General features: G+C 30.5%; 1 protein-coding gene across 1 annotated transcript in view; it reads left to right on the top strand.

The window, feature by feature from the left end:
* The window catches only part of LOC129957400 (uncharacterized), a 94,837-nt gene extending 86,793 nt beyond the window's left edge, over positions 1 to 8,044 (top strand). Inside the window, exon 4 of the mRNA XM_056069701.1 lies at positions 4,291 to 8,044. Within this exon, the coding sequence (XP_055925676.1) occupies positions 4,291 to 4,344 (54 nt within the window). The 3' untranslated portion in view covers positions 4,345 to 8,044. The remainder of the gene's footprint in view (positions 1 to 4,290) is intronic.
* Positions 8,045 to 23,241: the final 15,197 nt, after the last annotated feature.

Here is a 23,241-nt window from a genome sequence, read left to right as displayed (position 1 = left end):
AGTTAATGTGACTAATGCAACAGGTGTGAACATAAAGCTCGAATGATGTCACTCGACGATTTGAGCGGTGTCGCATTCTTTTGTCAACACCGAAGTTCCAAAAGTTCCCTCCTTTTTCTATACTCTTCGAAAACAAAACACCTGGTCTCTCGCTCCGCGGCAAAAACAGCAAACGATATTCGCTCCAAATGCGGGGTGCAACAAACGCTGCTGACTCAAAACTATGACTGTTCCATAACTCCAAACCTCCCCTTCAAGGTTGCCCAAACAGGTGAGGGAGTTCGAAGCAAGAAAATTCCCACGGTTGCAGCGAGAGGCTTCTCTTATTCTAACTGCTTCTGGGGTTCCTCCCTCACCTGGAAGTAAAATCGTCTGAGCTCAGTGCCCCTGTTCGCTATTCTGTTTAACGTCATAAAAAGCTGAAGGGGGGAGGGCTCGCAACACCTGCCGCTGTCGGTTAGGATCGCGCAGCACACGATTTGTGGAGGCGGTAATTCGTTTGGCTTTTGTGCCGGGGTGGTTGATACGTGGGGAGAATGTTATACTTTCCGTTATAAGAAAGCATCGAAAATTTTGATAGCAGTTTACTATCTTCTTTTATACGAATATTATTAATTATTGTTGGAGAAAGTTTTTAATTTTTTTAAATTTGTAAACATTTATTTATGGGGCATCTAATGTAGACTTTGATAATGGAACATTTTTAAGAGCATTTTTGGTTGTTTAGACACACACACACACACACACACACAAAATATTTGGAATATGAGAAGTAAATTCAATATCTTGACTATATTATTGCCAATAATTATGTAAAAAAAAGTTTTGAAATAATTGACAAATATGTATTCAAAAATGTTTTAAAAAATGCAATGTTTGATTGTCGTTTACATAAATCATTGCAAAGAATTGCTCTAGAAAATCTGCTATTGTCAAAATAGAAATTGGAAAAAATGTCATTTTAATATCCAAATAATCTGAAATTCGCAAGTTTTAGCAGTTGCATTACTCTATCTTTTCTTTTGGATAATAGATGGCGATGCCTGATTAGGTACGCATGCCATGTAATGTAATGTCATGATATGTTGTTCTGTTTAGATATGCGCATTAATGTCTTGTCTTTCGGGTTTTGTGTGAAATGTGATCATTAAAGAAATGTTCTCGAAGACTTTGGTCCTCTTGCTTCCACTGCACGGATCATAATCTCCATTTCACCACAAAATAAAGTTTTTATATTATAAAATTTTTATATGTAATAAAAGTAATCCACTGAATTTTTATGCAATTATTTGAAGTAATGCGAGATATCTTTTATATTTTGATATAAAATATAAATTGCAGTGAACAATTCGTTTTCTGAAAACTGTTCTAGAACTTTAGAAAATTCATCATAGATTATCTTTGAATGATAGGCTATCTCGAAGATATTTTCTAAAAGCGGTTGCTGTAAAATATAGCATTTATAGATTCGAAAATGTAGCCATCCACTCTGATTCCTTTTTGTTCCGTGCTCAAATATTCTGTTAAAAATCCCTTCACAACTCGATAATTATTTCCTAGTCTACCTGAAACAGTTCCCACGATTACTAACCCATCGTAGCATTAATGGCGCTTTCATACATCCAGTGATTTCACCCTTTCCCATGCAATTCTCTATTATGTTTATTATAAAAGACGGAATGTAAAAGTCAGGCGTAAAGTACCATTTATTCTTTATTCTAATAACACCGCCAGACTTCTATTATTCTAAAACGGTCTTCCCTCTTCTGTTGTTCACTATGTTGGCTATTAACGGTAACCGCTCTGCTGTATTGATTTTTGTCAATACTTCTGGTACGTGCTCGCCTGAATTTGTAAACACACTCGGACTGTGTGTAACGGCGTTTTTTGTCTTTTGTATTACTAAGCTTATTTGTTATATTTTCTAGCTATTCTGTGAAACTTTTTAATCGCCTCTTTTTGTTAGAAAAACTGGTATTATATATTTGGGGGGGGGGAGGGTTGAAAAATGAATATCTTTTGCTAAACGTAATTGAAACTCATTTCGGAATTTCGTTTTAAAGAATTTAAATTTATGGAACTATGGCTAAAGAACTAAAACTTTTACTAGTCCCCCCCCTATTAAATTGCACATTGCTTAGTACTGCATTTTAGCTTACTGTGAATGCAATTGGAAAATTTTTCACGGTACAACTTGATTCCCACGGCGACAGCGATAAACTACCAAATCATGTAAAAAAAAAAAAAAAAAAGTAGCAAAACTAAGAAAAACCATACACACTCCACTTCACTAAGCGTTATTCTTAGTGTCGTTTTAATATCGTTTGCCATATAAAACGATGCATCTTCTTTAATCTATTGTTGAAATCTTACAATTCTAGCCAAACAAGATTATTTGAAGTATAGGATTTAATACGGTTAGTTATTCATACATCTCCAGTACTGATAAGAATTAAATACCCTTTTCTTTATTTATCAAACTGAGCTTCGCTTTTCAACACTGACAGGATGATTTTTTAAAACTTGATGAGGAACAGCTTTAAATCATTCGATTCATCTTGCTTAAAAGGGCAGTTGATGAAAAAAAAAGTCGCTGTTTTTATAAGGTGGTGAATCCTTTTAATATTATCTTCATCTGCTCTTAGTGTAAACATCTGTCAGATATATCCCAGTTAAAAAATATAGCTTTTTTTTTTTCAGTTGAAAATTGCCATCAAGTGAATGTCAGATGCTTTTTTGAAGTTTTGTTTAAAACAAGTGAACCGTGGGAAAAAAAAAAAAAAAAAAAAAAAAAAAAGCTTCGAGTTGGTAAAAATAAACGTTCGATTTTTTTTTTATGCGTGTAGAGGGGAGGAGGACAAAATATCGTCTGCTTGGTTTAAAAATCATGCAAGTAAAAAAAAAAAATCATTAATAACTGTTTAAAATGTCCATTTACAGCATTAATCCGATTATCCCTCCAGCTGCTTATCTCGCGGGTAATCAGTTTATTTTCTGTTGCATCTCGTGTTTTTCGCATTTTAAGAGTGTTTATTTTTACGATTATAGATTTTTATTATATAATATCGTGCAACATATAGTATCAGTGTAATTAGTTTGAAAAATATTTGAAGTTATTTGCAAACAACGCATTTAAATAGTGGTTTTAAAAAATTATGCAGTCAGAGGGTTAATTGTCTCACAAGATTTTATAAAATAGTTATATATCGATTTTTTTTTTTTCAGTTGGAATCCAAGTAAATTTAATTTCATTAAAAAAGATTTTGAAAGCAAATCTATAATATCGACTTGATTTCTCATAATTTTTTTCTTCCAATTTTCATTCCTATACTTGATAAAGCGATCTTAAATCAACTTATTAAAAAGATTATGGTAAAGTTGGGTTGAATTCTTTTTTTTTTTTATTATTATTCTTTTGAAAAGATGTATTGTTTGGAGAAAATCTGACAAGTAACCATACTTATTCCATGATAAAGGCTACTATATTTTAATAAAAACTTTCCCCCCCGTTATTTGTATATTTATATTTTGTTGATATTTTTACTGCCAGTTACCAACTATTTAAAAATTCAAATGTATTTAAATTTCAAATGTATTGTTTGGCAACGGATTCTGAAACCCTTCATCCTTTTGCGCATGCGTTAGGATGGGTTTAATTCGTCAAAATAGGGGTGAGAGGAAAGATGAAAGGAGAAGATATGATGTTTACATTTAACAATAAAATAAACTCAGATTACTCGTGGACTGAATTAAAATAAAATAACATGAAACGAAACGAAACGATACTCACATATACATGGAAAAAAATTGAACGAAAAAAGTGTCTAATAGGGCGAAAATCAAGGTCAAAGAATGACGAAGTATTCTGGAAATGCGCCCGCGTCTCACCCCTTAATGAGATAGAATCGACGAAAAGTAGTCGTCTCAGAATACTGAAACGAACGGCAATTTATCATATACAAACAATGTCATCTCATATTGGGAAAGGAAAATTTTACCGCCATAGTGATAAATGCATAATATATATGATTATTATTATATACTATATATAAAAAATACATAATATATATAAATGCATAACATTTGGTAATTTGCTAGTTATATACAAAACTTATAGTTCCATTTAGAGAGATGTTGTTTCTACTTAAAGACTACAACTGCTTTTATTCCAATGTTTTGAAAATATTTGTTGGCGGTTAAAAATAAAATTCATTTAATTCATATTCGTTTTGATTGAAAACTTGAAATCGCATTTTGTGCTAAGTTTCTTTTTTTTTTGTTGTTTTCCAGGAACGGAATCGTCAACGGCGGAGGTCGTCGCTAGCTCAATACTTCTACTGGTGATCCTAATGCAGAATTTTTATTCTGTAATGGAGGCAGAATTCAGCTGTCATTTTTCCTGCAAGTCGAAGTATTATTGCCAATTTGTCCCTGCTCAAAATATTCATCTGGAGAGCGATCATGTAGCATTCTGACCAATGTATGAGCATTGATTCAAATGCCTCTGTAGTTCTGAAAATTTTCATGTATTCCTTTGAAACAAAAGTTTCAGAAAAAATATTTTTGGCGAATTTTCTTTAAAAAAAAAATTGTGCTGTTACCTTTTGTTTTATTTGGAGAGACGTGGTATTTGATTCTATTTGTCATAATTTTACTTGATTTATTTTTTCTTTCTTTATATGTATTCGTAAAATTTTTTTAAATGCCTTTTTTTTATTTTTATGTTGGATTGAAAAATTTAAGTGTATGATTATAATTGCAAAATTTATTTGAAACAAGACTGATATTTGATATGAAAATGTATTCTAATTTTTGATGAGTATGATTTTTTTTATTTTTATTATTACTATTATTATGCATATATTGGATGAAACCATCATAGTTTGAAACTAACTTAAAATCTTATTTACTTTTATAAAAAGCAACCAAAGGTCATTTTTTTTTCCTACCAAAGAATTCATGTAATATATTTGCTCAATTTTTTTTATAGATAATCATTTTGATTCCATTATCACTTTTAAAGTTAAAATTTATTTCATAATGAAAGTAAAAAATTTTGCCGAAGCTTATCATAGTTTTAAATTGAATTGATATTAGTGCCCTTTTTTAAGACTTAAAGTTTTAATACATTTTAAAAGCACCTTGCATCTGATTCGAGGTTTTGGATTCATTGTTTGTCTGCGAGCAGAAACCTTCATTGTTTTATACTGTTTGTGTATTTAATTCTTGTCGTTATGTTTCTTATATTAATATCATTTGTATTTAACCAAAGTTATTGACAATAATCACTAACATTTTTTAACGTTTATAACATTATTAAAAAAATCATTTTGCATTTGTGGTATTTATTTGAGATCATAAGCAATGCATTTTTATGTGGATTTTTTGTTTGTTTTGTGCTTTATGTGCTTGGAAAAAATAGACTAATAAAAATACTCCAGTTTTGTATTTAACATAAATATGTCGAATTTTGTAAGACTCTTTTTTAAAGAACTGAAGAAAAAAAAAATCGACTCTTCCTAAAATAGCCAAAGTTTAATCTAGCCAGTATTTTATACACAGTGAAGTTTCCAATCTGCATCTCTAGATTCTTATTTTTTGGATGAATTTTTTAATGAGAAATTTATACTAACTTTTGTTAAACGAGCTATTTTCTTGTATAAAAAAAAAAAAAAGATTTGCGTTCAGTATTAACGTAAAATCTGTTAAAAGTATTAAGACTGAATGTAGGGTTAAAACTTTTGAAATAGAGTAATGTTTTTCTTATACATTCATTATTACTACGAGTGCTGAATTTGATTTTTTAATCCTTTGCTCTCGGAAAAGTAATTCGATGCATAATTATTTATTTAATACATGTACTTGTTTATTACAACAACAAACAAAAAAAAATACATGCAATTATTTTAAGTTGCAGATTCATTTTTTTAAGGGAAATTCATCTTTTTACCATTTTGTAGGTATTTTAAACAATTAAATTTAAAAAAAATAAAATGCATCGTCTTGAATGGTACTTGAGAGCAGACATCCGAGTTGAAAGGGTTGAAATTCAAATTGACTACTCATAGTAATTTATGAACTACACTTTAAAGCTAAATAGTTATTAGCTTTTAATTACCGTACGCGATTTAATTTCCTTTTTATAGAGGCATTAAATGTATTTTTCCTATATTCTTGGCTTGAATATAGAAAATTATTTTAATTGTGAATGTTAAATAAACATATGTTATATAAACATAGAGAAGTTATTAAATTAAAAGCACGATTAACTTTTATTCAATTATTATTTTTATTTTTATTTTTTTGTAGCATGAAATCAAAATTAATAAGATTTTAAACAGCATTCGCTGAAAATTGTATCGCAGCTTTGCAATAAAATATAGATTTCGGGTTTTTTTTTTTTAAATATTCGTAATATAATTGAATATTGATTTCATTTTTTAAAATGTAGGGATGAATTTATAAATTTTATTGGAAAAATTTTGAGGTCGAATTTTTTTTTCGCACTTCGAATGCTAAATGGTTTTAGTGTGAACAATCAAACATCTTATAATAGAAATGTAAATTGTAATAGCTCTTTACTGCCCACTTAACGCACAACTGAAGAAAAAAACTAAATAGCGTGTTGTTCAGGATTTTTAAAACTAGAAGCTTTTTATATTAGAATGTAAAAAAACAAACAAAAAGAAGTTCTTGCATAATAGTGTAAATCTAACTATAATAGATTTAAAAATATTTTTAATATCGCCAAATGTGAGAGGTTTCGCCAATTCATATTTCAACTTTATATGCTTCTTGCGCTTGTATGATACTACCATTGTGTTTTCTTTTGTTTTTAGCCATACGTACATGTTCCTTATTTTTCAGTTGTATATAATCTTTTTTTTAATGTTATTTCTATATACTTTTTTTTCTTAATCAACTTACTTATTTGCTTGTAATCAAGATGTTTTTTTTTTGTGTGCTCATTTTATGTTTATTATTATGAAAAGAAATAACTCATGTTAGGCATTGGAACTTTATATCGTGTCACAATCCGAGTTTCAGCTTCTTGATGTTTTCTCATATGTTATCTGATACTTGGTTTCCATGGTAACTTGACTTTCAATCATGATCTCAACCATTGTGATAAACATAGACAGTATCTGTAGTCAAAGATCCTGGAAATGTTTTTGTTTTAATAGGATAAAGCTTTGGGTAAAATTGCGAGTTCTATTTTGTTTTTGAAACAGTGTTTTCTGGTTATAAATTTCCGGGCACGTTTTTCAAGAATTATATATTCTAAAGAAGCAGTCCGATTACGTCATAATTATCAAAATTTATCGTATTATTAAGTGTTAGTTTTTAGAATTAGCTGCACATAAATGTAATTAGTAAATGGTTATTAAATATATTTAGGTAACCAAATAGAGAAATTGGATTCCAGTTAAAAACCAGAAAACGTTTTTCTCAAAAATGGTTAAGGCTTACACTATTAAAATGTTACGTAATTGGAAAATTTCTCCGTGAACTCGCATTGAGAAATGAGAATTTAAAATTTTTCTTTTTTTTGTAAAAGATTTGAAAAGTGTCATCTACTTACGTCAGTGGCTTATTATAGAATATTCTGCGTAGATCCGGCTGTTTAGTTTTATCTTAACAATTTGACGGCTGAAACGAATTTATAAAATTTAATTTTTAATAAATGATTTTAAAAAAATTGGTGTAATCAAATCATTAATCTCACTAAAAGATTTTAAATACGAATTTTTGATGCATTAAATTTTGTATGTTAAAAAAAAAAAAAAATCTGTTTCATTCGTCAACTTGTAAATATTCTGTAAATGTTGCTGTGATGGTTATTTCACATAACCTTTGATACCAATATATTATATTACATGAAAATGTACACTTATTACTGAAATTGGATGTTTTTTTTATGTATCTGAAATATTTTTGTGTCGTACATTTACATGGACGAACGACGACAACAAAGATATTAATGTTCTTAAGAAATGATTTTGCCTAAAGTGTGTACTTCTATGATTGTGTTTTTTGTGTAATGTGAAGTTAATTAGAATAATAAAGTTATTCGTTTTTTGCTATAAATGACTTTCTCGTGAATGTTTAGCTATCCACACGTACAGCATTACTCACAATATACCCTATTATAATTGTGCAAAAGTAATTATATATAGAATGAGTGCCGGATTTCCAACAAGAGGACAGCAAGCAGTTCGATTAAAAAAAAAATCTGTACTTTCTCACAATTTATTTGGAAACTAGGAAAATACATTCCCTTCATGACAAAATAACATATACATCAAGTATGATTGGTCAAGTTTACGTATTCATTTCTAATGAGAACCTGAACATCTGGTCAAAAATATTATGCAAAAACATGGTTGTTGGTCAAGATGTAAAGTATTCAGTGTTAAAAAAAATATTAACCTAAAAAATTTAAAATATGAAACTAAATTGGCCATCACATTGAATGAGGGATTTTAATAATAGGCACTGCCTAGAGTCGCAAAGTACCTAAATCTTCCTTTGTACAAACCACAACTTTCCTTAAGATCTTGAAAATTTAATCCTTGGTTCTTCTCGGGCACCATTAAGGATGGTTGCCATTTTGTGTCCTCTCGCTAGTGTGGTTCCGAAGTTGGAGTGAGAGGGGGGGGGGGCAGCTCAAGTATCTTTCTCGTCATCTGACCACGGTTCAAATTTACGAAATCCGTCCCAAAATAGCCTGGTTGTATTAGAGGGACGTTAATACAACTAGACTGTCATTTTGACGTTTTGATTGTTAAAAGTACCTACAGAGAAGTAGTAATTTTTCGGGGTAATAAACAAGCCCTTGTATTAGGTGAATAGTTGCGCGTCGAATTACTTTTCCAAGTGCAGACGATTAACCCTTTGCACTCGGAAAAGTAATTCGATGCATAATTATTCACCTAATACAAGGGCTTGTTTATCGTTTCGAAAGATAAATATATATAATTGTTTCAAGTTGAATTTCCTCAAAAGTTGATTTTAACAATCAAAATTGAAAAATAAAGTAAATAAAACGTCAAATGATGCACCGTCTTGCGTAGTGACCATGGGTCATCTCTCATGCAAAGGGTTCATTTTTCGGAGTCTTGTATAGGTAAATGGTTACGCATCGAATTACTTTTCCAAATGCAGACTATTATGACAAGCAGTTAATTATAAAAGGAACGAGATAGATAAAAATTGGCATCTCTTTTTATTACAAAAATTGTAGTAAATCCAACTAGTAAATTGTTTATCCATTTATATATAAATACGATAGCTGAAAAAGCAAAATGAAATCTGTGGATTTGTCATCCAAAATTTTGATCTAATCTATCAACGATCACTAGGTTACTCTTCATTATTCTACGAAGCTAAATACAAACGCTATTACGCAAGTCCAGAGAATGGCACTCTCCTGTTAATAATTTAACCCCTTAACCGGTATGCTCGTGCGTTACACGAGCAAATGATCGTTTCTCGAACTTGAAAAAAAGAATTTAAGAAAGACTATATAATTCGATGCAAAAATGACTGAATCCTCAAAAAGCAAGTATTCACACTGCCGAGTTATTTGCCTATGATACGTGCCTATTAAATGAGGATCTTTTCTTTTTATAATTAAAAAATATCAAAGAAGGGATCACTTAATTAGATAGATTATCCGAATATCAGACGTGAATCTTGGGAGTGGTCATGTGAATCAAATAAGTTAGATAGCACATTCCCGAAATGGAAAGGTCATTTAATTAGATAATAAAAAAGCAAAATCATTAAAGACAATTTCTGATTAAAGTCATGCTTACTATACGGTATTCAAGTTAGACGGTTTTTCTATGAAATTACACGGGACAAAAAAGCTAATTAATAATACTTTCTCACGATGCACTTTCTGTCGATGGTAGGAAAATGGTAACAATCAGACGAAAGGTGAGAGAGCTGTGGTTGCCTAGTGGTAAGGTCTCGACCTCAGAGCCGGAAGGTTCCAGGTTCGAAGCTCAAATCCACTGAGATTCCATTATGCGAGTCTGGTGCGCCTTAAGCACGAAAGCGTGGGCTAAATCTCCTCTCGCTGGAGAGGTGTGAAAATTGGAGGGTACTAGCTCATGAAACGCCCTCGTCATTTAACCGCAGCTCTAAAACCCGCAGCTTACGAAATCCACTCAGAAAACGCCATTAGGTTGCTTTCAAATGGAGCATTAATGTAATTAACTAACACTTTGTCTGCCCTGTGGGTCACCGATGACCAAAGGGCCCATATTAATTACACTGCAAGAAATACAGCGCGGCAATTAACGTGTTAAAACAAATTAAAAAAACTTATGAGATGAATCAATGTTTTCAACTCATAAACGAAGAGTGTGCTGCTAAAAAATATTTCTCTAGAAAATATAATTTATTAATTATTATCTTTTATTAATTAATATTATTATTAATTTTCTCTAGAAAATATAATACAGTGAACGCTGCTCAGTACGGCCACGGTTAGTGTTACCAATCGTTTTATATTCACAAAATCTTCTGGCCCCGAACTAGCGTATTCAAACGCAAGCAGAAATACTTACTTCTCTAGTATGATTACTGCATCGTTTAATGTTATGTTTGAAATAGAGAATTAATCGATCCTTCAACAAGTAGCGAAATTTCTTGTTTCGGTTGTAAAGAAACAATTTTTGTATCATTTTTCCAGTGGGATGGGAATTCACATTCTTTTGTATGAACTAGAGTGATCTGGATTAGTTTAAAGGATAGCCACCCTGTCATCGGAAGCTTATTGAACACCATAAAATTTTGCTTGCGATTGAATTACGAAAGCAAAATAAACACAGAGGATAGGATAGTAAAGGAAATAAAACTGATAAAAATTGATAGTAAATAAAATAAAATTATTTAAAAATAATCTAAGTGTTAAATATAAATTAAATTGTTTAAAAATTGATCTAAGTGTTAACTATAAAACCGATATCCTTAACAGGTATGAAAACTTACCAAAAGTAAGTCAATGTAACGACGCGGCGCAGTTGAAAATTTCACAAACTCCTTTTCGCAAAGTTTTGAAAAATCGTGAGTTTCCTTTATCAAGACCAAACAACAGACGATGATTCCGAAAAAGATTAACGTGCTGAAAAAAAAAAATTATAATAAATAAACATCGAAATGAATCAATCATTTGGCAGTTTAAAACCTGACGTGCAAATTCATTAAAAAAAAAAAAAAAAAATCTACGATTGCAAATTTCAAGTTATTATGCCAGAACTTTATTATTTTTTAAGTCATTATTTGTCTTAATTAATTTAAGTAAAAAAAAAATGAAATCTACGATCGCACATTTCAAATTATCATGTGAGAACATTATTATTTTTTAAGTCATTATTTGTCTTAATTAATTTAAGTCATTAACCAGTTTATGAGAGCTCCAAAACTTTTTTGCCATTCAAGAAAAAATTGAAAATGAAAATTGCCATTTATGCTTTATTCATTGCCTACGCGATTTTGAGCTTCAAAAACCTCCTAACCAAAACAACATCATAAACTAACTACAGGAACTAAACTAAACTAAAAGGAACAACAAACTAAAAGGAATGCCACGTTTGGAAGCTGAATAACAAGCGTTTCCGTCGCAATGCGATTTCCAAACGATAAATTATTTACCAATAAATTTTGAAACATATTAATTTATATGGAATTTTGATGAAAACACTATTTTTGTAAACACAAACTGCTATTTTCTAATTTCTGAGATCATAAAACAGTTCCATAATGGATTAATCTTAAAACAGGAGTCAAATCCGTCAATGTTTCCCACTTAAGAATGAATGAAGTGATATTTCCCCATTGGGGGAAAGAGAAAATACTTTAATCAAAACTGTTATTCAACGCGAGTGAAGTTTTTTTTAATATTTTATAAAAATTAAATTATTTAATTTCCTCCAAAAAAATTATATTCCATGAAAATAACAGCTATGATGTCACAGTTCTATGTCAACCTTTTAAAAACGCATCTGCTGTCAAAGAAGCATACGTAATAATAAAGCAATACTGTTAAAAGCAGGTCAACCTTTTAAAAGCACATCTGCTTTCAAAGAAGCATGCATAATAATAATGCAATACTGGTAAAAGCAGGAAAAAAAATATATGCAATTAAAAGATGGTGAAAATTGCCATTTATGCTTTATTCATTGCATAATCAATTTCGAGCTTCAAAACGTCCTAACCAAAACAAATTCATGCTCTCACATGATTAAAAATAATAATAATAATAATAATTAAAACAAACAGTACAACTACAAACAAAATATAAGTAAAATCTTGAGGAATATTTATCGATAAGCAATAAGCAAGAAATTTTTATTGTTATTTTTTTATATAAATCTTTCTAATTTAAATGTTATTTATTCCCTTTTTATTTTGGTGCGATTAAAATGTAAATGATTTTATTTCATTTTGTTATTTTTATCTATCGATTAATAGCATCAAAATTCTTAAGTCTGAAAATAATCGCATTAAGCGACAATTACTGTAGTGAGATTGTTTTTCCTTCGGTTCTCTAATCTATGCATATATTTATATACTACTAATAAAGATGAAAGTGTGTGCGTGTTGGCACTTTATAGGTAAGGACATTTAAATTTCAGCTTCTAATTTTGGCATATGTATATCTTGGAGAAATGTTCACTATGGAATGATTTTTTAAAAATTTTAATTCGTTAAAAATTAAGGTGACTTTTGGCGTTTATTTCACGATAACTTACAAAAATACTATGCACAAAAATACATTTTATACCGTTTTAAAAAATGGTCTTTTTAATGATATAAATTTAATAATTCTGGACATTTTTGTGGAACTTTGACAATATTTATAAAATATAGTTTGACTAATTTCTAACAGTAGATTACATTGTTACCCTGAAATTCATACTGATATACCCTGATATTCATTGTTCCATCAAATATTTAATCACGTGATTTACTACTTAATTAAAAGCTAAGGAAGAAGAATTCTGTTTAATATTCGTGTCTGTTACAAAACAGATTAAAGAAAGTGAAATTACAATATCATTAAATTTAAAAGATAGATGAAACAGGTATTCATTTTTGTAATAGCTCTATGATATCATGGGACTGTCATTATTATACAATATATAGAATTAAATTAAGATAACGTGACTTTGACATAAAATAATTTGGTATAATCTTGGACTTGAAGTTATATCTAAACGACTGAACTGAAAACTAATATAACTGGTGACTAGAACATAATAGATTATGTTTTCTGTTCTAGAGTACAGAAAGCATGCTCTGTTATGTACTAGTAAATTTGGAGCAAATTGAGTACCGGCATTCTGAATGTCTTCATTCTCACCGATTTGGTTCGAAATCTGATACAGATTTATATTGTTGATTGGCTTCAATTCTGGTCGTCGCATTTTCAGTCATAGCATTCAGGCAATCGTAAACATACGGAAAGAAAATCGGTCAATCCTTTGACTGATTTGGGCCAAAAATGTGTAACAAGTTTGCAGTTCTAATGATAAATATATATACTTTTTAATATACTTTTTTTATACTATATAATATACTTTTTATATAATATATTTTATATATACCTTTTAATCCATTTTTTTTATTAATAATTACGTTACTGAATGAAAGACAGGTTTTTATCTAAAGCTTGGTAGAAATTGCCAACAAACGGATTGCAACAAACTCAGATGAATTACATGTTACATCAAAAAGAAAATTAAAATGAAAGTGTTCTTTTAAATTATATTTACACAATAAATATAGAACATTCCAATGGGTCGGCTATGAACGAAAACGGGCGAAATCGGTCTAGTCGTTAAGATTTAACACCATGCCAATTTTTTTTTTTTTTTTTTACTTTTTTATGTATAAAGTATATAGTCTGTAATTCCCCGTACGCGTTTCAAGGACACTCATTTTTCCTACTCTTCACACTTCCTCTTTCTCCGTTGCCATGGTTTCGACAAAGTATGTTCCTCAAATACCTTAACAGCTGTGTAAAAAAAGAGAGAGAGAGAGACTATTATTATCTGCCTCAGCGTTGCGAGGCAGACAATCAGTAATGAGGTAGAAAATGTGACCTTGAACCACTTACAAAGAATACACAGACTATAGTAATTGTCAAAAAAATGAAGCTCGAGATTTTGACGAGATTTTTAGACCCACCTGAGCTCGAAAAAACACATTTTTGGAAAATGTCTGTCTGTATGTCTATGACAAAGATAACTCAAAAACACTGATTTGAGCTAGACGGATAAAATTCGATGCATGGAATTAAGACAAGATGTGTAGATTCTTGTCAAATTTTGAGCAAAATCCGTTCAAAAGAAGTCTGTCCATCCGGTGGTTCGAATATAAGTTAGCACGATAACAAAGAAACGAAAATAGTTAGATAAAATTAGATGCACAGATTTAATATCTCTAGTATAAACGTATATTAAAGTTTGAAGGAAATCCAGCAAGGTTTACCATCTGTCGGTCTGTACTTTCAGAAACAAGTAACAGTGATAACTCAAAAAAGCAATGACTTAAATATATCATATTTGTTACGTGATTCAGTGAATTTATGACAAATTTTTGTTTCAATTGATTGGGAAGAATGCATCTGAAACCCAAATTCAATTTTTAGAAACTTTTGATGGCATGCCAGACATTTATTGCCAAAATACTCGCCAAAGGCCACCCGATAGATTCAGTAAAAATCATAAGCTCACGCCAAAGGTTAATATTCCGTAACTATTGCACGCAAATACCATGCAAGGCATTTACTGGGGTAACATCTTTATTAGAATGTATACGAGAAAGTGTTGGCGAGACTACTCCAACTGGTTATTCTAAAAAGTAAAGGTAGGCGATTACTGATGTGGTATGTAGGAGTCCTGTGTGCAATAAAAATTGGCGAAATCAGTTCAATGATTAGGGCTAATGGCGGCTAATTCTTTAGTTTTCCTTAATTGTTTTAACTATCTAGGTCCTCCAGCCCCTCACTTTTTTTTTAATCATTGAATTTTTAGGAAGACAAAAACCAAAATGACTAAAAAATAATAAATACGAGAATACAAGTCTTTTATATAATTTCATGGGATGCTGCAGCTCTTCAACTACAATGGAACAGTTACACCATCAACAAGAAAAATGATTGCCAAATTATAAAATATAGTGACTGGTCGTACTGTTGAATTCAGTTCCAAGTTTCCAATTCAGTTCAGTTTCCAAGTTTGAAAGTATGCTGTTCCTTTAACGCTTTGAGGCAAACGATTTAAAGAAAATAAAGACACCAATTGCACTCATGTCGATTATTTAATTTATAACATTACTCAAAATAAAAAAAATAAAAAAAAATTCAAGGTCTTTTTTTACAGGGACCTTTACTTTTTTTAATATGTATTCCCACCACTTCAAAATTAGTATGGAACATCAAATAACATTTTTTTTTTATCATAAAAGAATACTTGAATTCATATAATCTGTTCCGAAATAAATTTTATAAGTGGGTTCATACAGTATGCCCTGAACAAAATATTACAACTGTGTTCATATACTATGTATTGAACAAAGTATTATACTTCAGTTCAAACTCTATTCACAAAATGCTACTATAAACTTCATATATTATAAGCTGAAATAAATATTATACTTGAGTTCATATACTATGAGCTGAAATTAATGTTATACTTGAGTTCATATACTATGAGTTGAAATAAATGTTATACTTGAGTTCATATACTATGAGCTGAAATAAATGTTATACTTGAGTTCATATACTATGAGCTGAAATAAATGTTATGCATCAGTTCATATACTATGAGCTGAAAAAAATGTTAAACTTGAGTTCATATACTATGAGCTGAAATATATGTTAAACTTGAGTTCATATACTATGAGCTGAAATAAATGTTATGCATCAGTTCATATACTATGAGCTGAAATAAATGTTAAACTTGAGTTCATATACTATGAGCTGAAATATATGTTAAACTTGAGTTCATATCAATGAGCTGAAATATATGTTAAACTTGAGTTCATATACTATGAGCTGAATTAAATGTTATACTTGAGTTCATATCAATGAGCTGAAATATATGTTAAACTTGAGTTCATATACTATGAGCTGAAATAAATGTTATGCATCAGTTCATATACTATGAGCTGAAATAAATGTTATGCATCAGTTCATATACTATGAGCTGAAATAAATGTTAAACTTGAGTTCATATACTATGAGCTGAAATAAATGTTATGCATCAGTTCATATACTATGAGCTGAATTAAATACTTCAATTGAGTCCATACACTGTGTGTTGGTCAAAATGTTATGCTTGAGTTTATACACTATGTTCTGAGCAATTACAATTGAGTTTATACATTATGCTCTGAACAATTACAATTGAGTGTATACACTATAAATAAAATACGTTTGCTTTAACTGAACTTAAAGAAATCAGTGGACCAATTTTAAATAAACTGATAATAATTTCAATGTGCTATAATTTTTATTTTTTTACTAAAGAATATTTTTTAAAAATTCAACCATACATTTTTTTGTTGATGTTTAAATTTAAAAAATAAGAATATTTCTAACTAAATTGCTTACTAAAGAATATTTCTTAAAAATTCAATCGTATATTTTTAAAGATAAGTAAATTACGAAAAATTTTGCTCCATTTTGTAAAATTAAAATTATTTTGTATTAAAGTAAAACGAATTTATTTATATGATCCTAATATGGCAACTTTCCTCACGTTCCTTTTTAAAAGCTGTACAGAATATTCTAATATATTCTGTGCCTAGTAATACAGTGCTTCACTGCTGATTACTTTCCCATGATTACTGAAGGCATCAATCCAAAGATGAGAATTAGATAAAAACAAAAAGCCCTTAATTATAATAGCCCATTTACACACAATCTCAGGCTTCAATCCATGCAAGCAAACGATAAACTTTGGGAAAGGATGTAGATAAATAGACCACTACACCCCCGATGCAATTTGTGCCACAAATCAGATAATATTTTAAGTGGCTGGCACTCCCCTGGATAGCCCCCGCGCCAAATCAGATAGCGTTGCGAATATGAATAAGAAAGGTTCCCTCTCTAAAGATTTTATTCTATAGAACTTAATTGAGTGGGTGGTCGGAATTGTCCCAACATTCCCCCGTTGCCAATATTGCGATTGCTTTTGCTCTGGCAGACGATCATTTGTCTCACGCGTGCGTTGTCGTTTGGTCTTAACCTTTGCCACGTTTCTCTTGGCCTTCGAAGTGATGGATGATTCCCCAAAAGGGGGTTCACTAGGGGCTGATATCGTCTGCGTTGAATCCCCCCCTCCTGTAAGATGCAACTGGATTTAGTGGTCCTGACAGATGTGGGGATTGCTTACAGAAGAAAGGAGGGTGCGCGCTCGTGCTGGTGCACCAGTTACTGTTCTTAAATAGACCCCTTTTTCAGGTGGAAGAAGTGAAATGAGAGACGCTTGGAGAGGTGTCGAGTTTCTTCTTTTTTTTCTCTCTCTCTCTCTTTATCTCCCCTCTTTCGTTCATCTTCTCTCTTTTCCACCCTTTTTTCCCTTTATTATTATTTTCTTTTTTTTCTATCTTCGCCTCAATGATTGTAAAATAGAGCTAGCTGTTGGCCTCCTTTAGCTCTTGTATGAAAATGAGACATTATAGTTTCATAAAATTAGCAAATGGCAACAGTTACATTTTGTATACTTTCTCGCTTACTAATCATGCAATTGAGAAAGTGTTGGAATCACCAATAAAAAAAATGAAAAATAATGCAACCATGGCAAAACATAAAAAATCGTTGCAATCATCATCATCAAAAAAAAAAAAAAAAGATAGTTTTGTAATTATGAAAAAAAGTGTGGTAGTATTTTAATCATGAAAAAAATGAGAAAGTATTGTAATCATGAAAAAAAGTGAGGTAGTATTTTAATCATGAAAAAAATGAGAAAGAATTGTAATCATGAAAAAAAGTGTGGTAGTATTTTAATCATGAAAAAAATGCGAAAGTATTGTAATCATGAAAAAAGGTGAGGTAGTATTTTAATCATGAAAAAAATGAGAAAGTATTGTAATCATGAAAAAAAGTGAGGTAGTATTTTAATCATGAAAAAAATGAGAAAGTATTGTAATCATGAAAAAAAATGAGAAGGTATTATAATCATGAAAAAAAGTGAGGTAGTATTTTAATCATGAAAAAAATGAGAAAGTATTGTAATCATAAAAAAAAGTGAGGTAGTATTTTAATCATGAAAAAAAAATGAGAAAGTATTGTAATCATGAAAAAAAGTGAGGTAGTATTTTAATCATGAAAAAAATGAGAAAGTATTGTAATCATGAAAAAAAGTGAGGTAGTATTTTAATCATGAAAAAAATGAGAAAATATTGTAATCATGAAAAAAAATGAGACAGTATTGTAATCATGAAAAAAATGAGACAGTACTGTAATCATGAAAAAAATGAGAAAGTATTGTAATCATGAAAAAAAGTGAGGTAGTATTTTAATCATGAAAAAAATGAGAAAATATTGTAATCATGAAAAAAATGAGAAAATATTGTAATCATGAAAAAAAGTGAGGTAGTATTTTAATGATGGAAAAAATGTGAAAATATTGTAATCATGAAAAAAAAAAAAAAAAAAAAAAAAAAAGAATAAGAAAGTGTTGCAATCTTTAAACAATTCGTTTTCGAGATTTTTATCCATATCTTCTTCATTTACATCTGAGCCCGAAAGCCCCATCTATACATGTATGTCGTGTACAGAGCGTCATCCTGGCGGCGCTCGCGTCATCACTCAACAGCCAATAAGAAGCTATCTGATCCCCGCCATTAAAACTTTATTCAGTGCTGTAATAGCGTTCGTCGATGTAAAGCGGCCCAGCCGTCCGTTAATTAAATTCGTTTATGTTAAATTAGTGTGTGATTCTTGTAATATGAACCATTTCTAAGCATTCATCTGAACCGGACTTCCCCTAAGACCCGAGAGAGATATTTGATATGATATATAATCCGGTTAGTAGGGGCCTGTTTTTCGAGCCAGAGTTAACATGTCTCTACATGTATATACTGTTCGTTTCAAAATCCCCAGACCACTATTCGATGCTTCTTTTTCGCTAAGGAGTGAAACGCAGAAAAATAAGCGGTTAATACGGATACTAATTCTGGAAATAATATGAGATCCCCTTATTGCTAAATGTAAACATTTCCTCTTATTATCGTTTCTCTCACCTCTATTTTGACTAATAACTGGAAATAAAGGCCTTCTGGCGCATGCGCAAAAGCGCGGAAGGTTTCAGAATCTGATAATGAATAGAGTATATATACGCTGACGTACATGGCACAGAAATTGAACACTTCTACAGCTGAGTTTAATATAACACTTATCTTAATTAATGAATGGAGATGTAAAATATTATTAGAAATGCTCGGAGAAGGCTCGCCGTCCCACCACTCAGCAGCAAGGAATAAGAAGCAACAAGTACGTTAGAGGATATATATATATATAAAAAACAAGATAAGAGCAATAAACATCAAATAAAAGATTTAATAGAGCACGAAAATAGATTTAACTGTCACTAGATGCAATCGACATAGTCATGACTTGCTTCTGGGAAACTGATGATCATATCTTCCAAAGCTATTATTTCACAAAAGTGATATTGGCATTATCTTAAAACTCAAAAAATTACCTTTCTATTGATATCGATTTCAATTATATGCATTTTTTAAATTCTTAATGGACTTTTTAAAAAAATTAATACACAATCTGGTAACAATAATATCAATTAATATACACTATCTGTTTTAAACGTAATGACAAAATTCCTACTTCTCCATCAAATTCAATAGTGTGCCTTTGCCAGTGTTAAAATTAAGATTAAAAAATTGCTTTCTTTGGACAATACTTTCGAAGTAGGTTACTTCAATTTCCCTTTTTGTTTCGTTGTATAGACATTCTTAAGTTATGCGAGCAGTATTTTGTAGTAGACTGATTCAATTAAATTCATGTTTTACAGTCTTATCAAACAACAAGTTCAGATTTTTTCAAAAACTACATTCCATGTTAATCGTGTAACAACTTAAAAAGTAAATTCTCTGGGCGAACAAAATGATACGCAAAAGGCAACTTCTTAATTATCGGAAATCCAGTTATGTAAATCGCTTTCAAAAAAGAGAAATACTATATATATATATATTGTTATGAATTCGAGGTTCTTTCAGTTTGTTAGTCGATGAAGAAACACAACCAATAGGCCTCAGTAACAAACGACGATTTTTATTAACACGAAGACAAGAATACGCGGGCAGCAAATGCACAGCGGAGACGTTCACAAGTACACATAACAGCACACGACAACAAACAGTAGCCCACATGCAATAATCGGTAGTAATAACAACCACAGCACACGAAGCGGCCAAATAGAATTCAGCAGAAGGAGGGAATCAACATAGCTTCACTCTACGGTCTCTCCAAACGGTTGCAATTCTCCACTGTCTCCTCGCTTTAGCTGTATCCAACTGCCGACTCACTACTACACGACTAGCTACTCCTCACATGACTCGATGCTGCTACCACAATAAACACCAGGACTCAACACACAGCTCAATTCAGCAAATGCTTGAGGTCCACACAACGCCAGCGCTTCGCTGGACTGATCCAACTATTCCACTGCTAAGCCTTTTGAGCACTCTTTCCACGATTGTCTTAGCTTAGACTGCCGGCCTCTTAGGAACAATCAGGCATATCTCAGTTCCTATCGGCTTCATCGTCAAAATTATGAAAGATTCCAATATTATCTATTTTTTCGCCAAAGTCATCAAATGGTTGCGAAGATCTGGGATCACTGATTCGGCACCCGATCAGCATGCAACAGAGTTGGTAGTAATATGGTCTTTCCAGTAATTGAACTAACCGTGTTGAGAAACAACATTACAGATTTGCAACATATATATAATCTTTTTGCATAATCCAATAAGGAAAGAGAATTTACTGTGATATTTCAACTAAGCAGTGATATTTTAACACTAGCAAATTTTACAACTATAAAGTGTGAAAATAAGCATCTGAGTACTCATGACATTTACCTAGCCCAAGTTCCACAATTTTATGCCGAGAAAAAGAAATAACACCTTCATTAGAGAAAGTTTTGAAGGCACCACTCGGTAAGTTTTAGACTCAAGGAGCGCTGAAATGAGGAAATTCACCTTATTTTCGACGTTGATTTTTTTTATTATTATTTATTTTACATTTTTTTTATTACTTCAGGTCCCCCCCCCCTCTTCTTTTTTGTAATACACTTCAATAAAATAAAAATCGTATGCATCTATGAATATTTTAGTTAATGTTTGAGATACAAATCATATGATTACTTCTAATCTAGTAATATTTTACAGACATTCTTTTAAAAGTTGATGAACAAATAAATATTTTGGGGGATCTAACTTTGTTTCGGAATTCTTATTTCCATCCTTCAGTAGACCAGCATTCAGAAATTTCCCGATAAGTTATTCCCGAGTTAAACTAAGAATATATGTCAAAAAGAAAGTGGACAGTTTTACGATATCGGATCCTTCAGTTAAATAAATGGAAGAGGGGAAAAAAATTCTGGAAGACTAAAATTCTGCATAATGAAAGTAAACGACAAATAAAAACTGGGAGTATTCAAATTGGACTTGCCGCTCTTTTTACATAAATTCCACAATTTTTGTTTGGAATTTATTTCATTTACAAGTTTATTGTTAAATTACAGAGCATAAATTTAAAATAAGGAGTGGAGGGATATCAAAACAAATATCTGTCAAGATTTGAAACCAAATGGTGGAAAAATAAAGCTTTGGAGACTGACTGTGGAATTTGAGTTTGCCTTGTGTGAAGCAGTTCATATTATCGCAGAGAATTCGTTCTCTCAGCAGACAAGCGCAGAGTGTAATGGGTAGATTTTATTAAAAAATTCTTCGAGTTTGGGGTTTAAAAGTATTCCGCGGTTTCGATTTCGATATGAAATTCGTGTTTATCTGAAGCAAAAGAAATATTTTACTTTTCTCTGTTGTGAAATTATTTTTGTTGGGGAGATTCGTTATATTAACCCTTTCTAAGGCCGTGGGAAGTATGCTTCCCACCAAATTTATCAATCTTTGAATGAATTTATGTAGACTGGCATAAGTTCTGAAAATTTTTTTTAGAAAGACAGAAACTTAGATGCTGTAGTTCTTTATTTCACACAAAATGATGTGTCTTGATTTGTTACTTAATTATTAATTAACCAAATTAATTAATTAATAAAATTAAATTTATCTAATAAGCTAAATGAATCCCTTTTCTTATTCTAATTTCAAGCCTAAAAATATTTTAACATAATATGACTAGAAAAAAATGGCCCTTTAAAGGGTTAACTCGTTAATAACACTGTTCGATTTATAGAATTCTAACATTTCAATTCCGTGGTTAAACCGAATACATTTTCTTATTTTTATTTATTTATTTATATTTACTTCATCAAATAAATCGAAATACATATAAAAATTCAAACCTTTTTACTAATACACACCCACGCATTAACCAAATTTTTAAGGCAAAGTATCATCATTTCGAAATTTATTATTTTTTCTTATTTATTTGGGGGGGGGGGAATGAAAAATATTTGAAAATAATTTTTATTTTATATATATATATATATATTAAAATAATATAATACCTAAAGAAGTTTTTAATATAATTTTTTACAGATTTTGTTTGCAAATGTTGTTTAAAAAAAGTTTGGAATTTAATTTTACTTGACAGTTATCTTGATCTTGGTGCTTTTAACATAGTTCAGAAGAAATTTACATTAATTAATTTAATTAATTACTTTGAATTAATATGAGCAGCTAACGATTTAAAATGGTGTTAAATTTATAAACAAATTAAAGTCTTAATAAGTTCTTATTTTGGATTTTTTTCCAAGGCTTGTTGCAAATTAAACAAACGAGGATATATATATATATAAAAAAAACAAAAAAAAAAACGCATTTTACATGTACAAAACTGTATAAAAGGAGTATGCATTGAGACGCCCCCCCCCCACTTTTTTTTACAAACAATTAAAACCTAAAGTGAATACGGAACTGTCATTTTAGTGCCAAATCAATACCAAATTTCATTAATCCAACTTACTGCAATTTGAATTATCATGTTTACATGTATGTGAATGTACAGACCGACAA

Source organism: Argiope bruennichi, chromosome 11 (genome assembly GCF_947563725.1).
Source record: "Argiope bruennichi chromosome 11, qqArgBrue1.1, whole genome shotgun sequence".
Taxonomy (NCBI): Eukaryota; Metazoa; Arthropoda; class Arachnida; order Araneae; family Araneidae; genus Argiope; species Argiope bruennichi.
The sequence above is the reverse complement of the archived record's forward strand: the minus strand, read 5'-3'. Positions and strand labels throughout refer to the sequence as shown.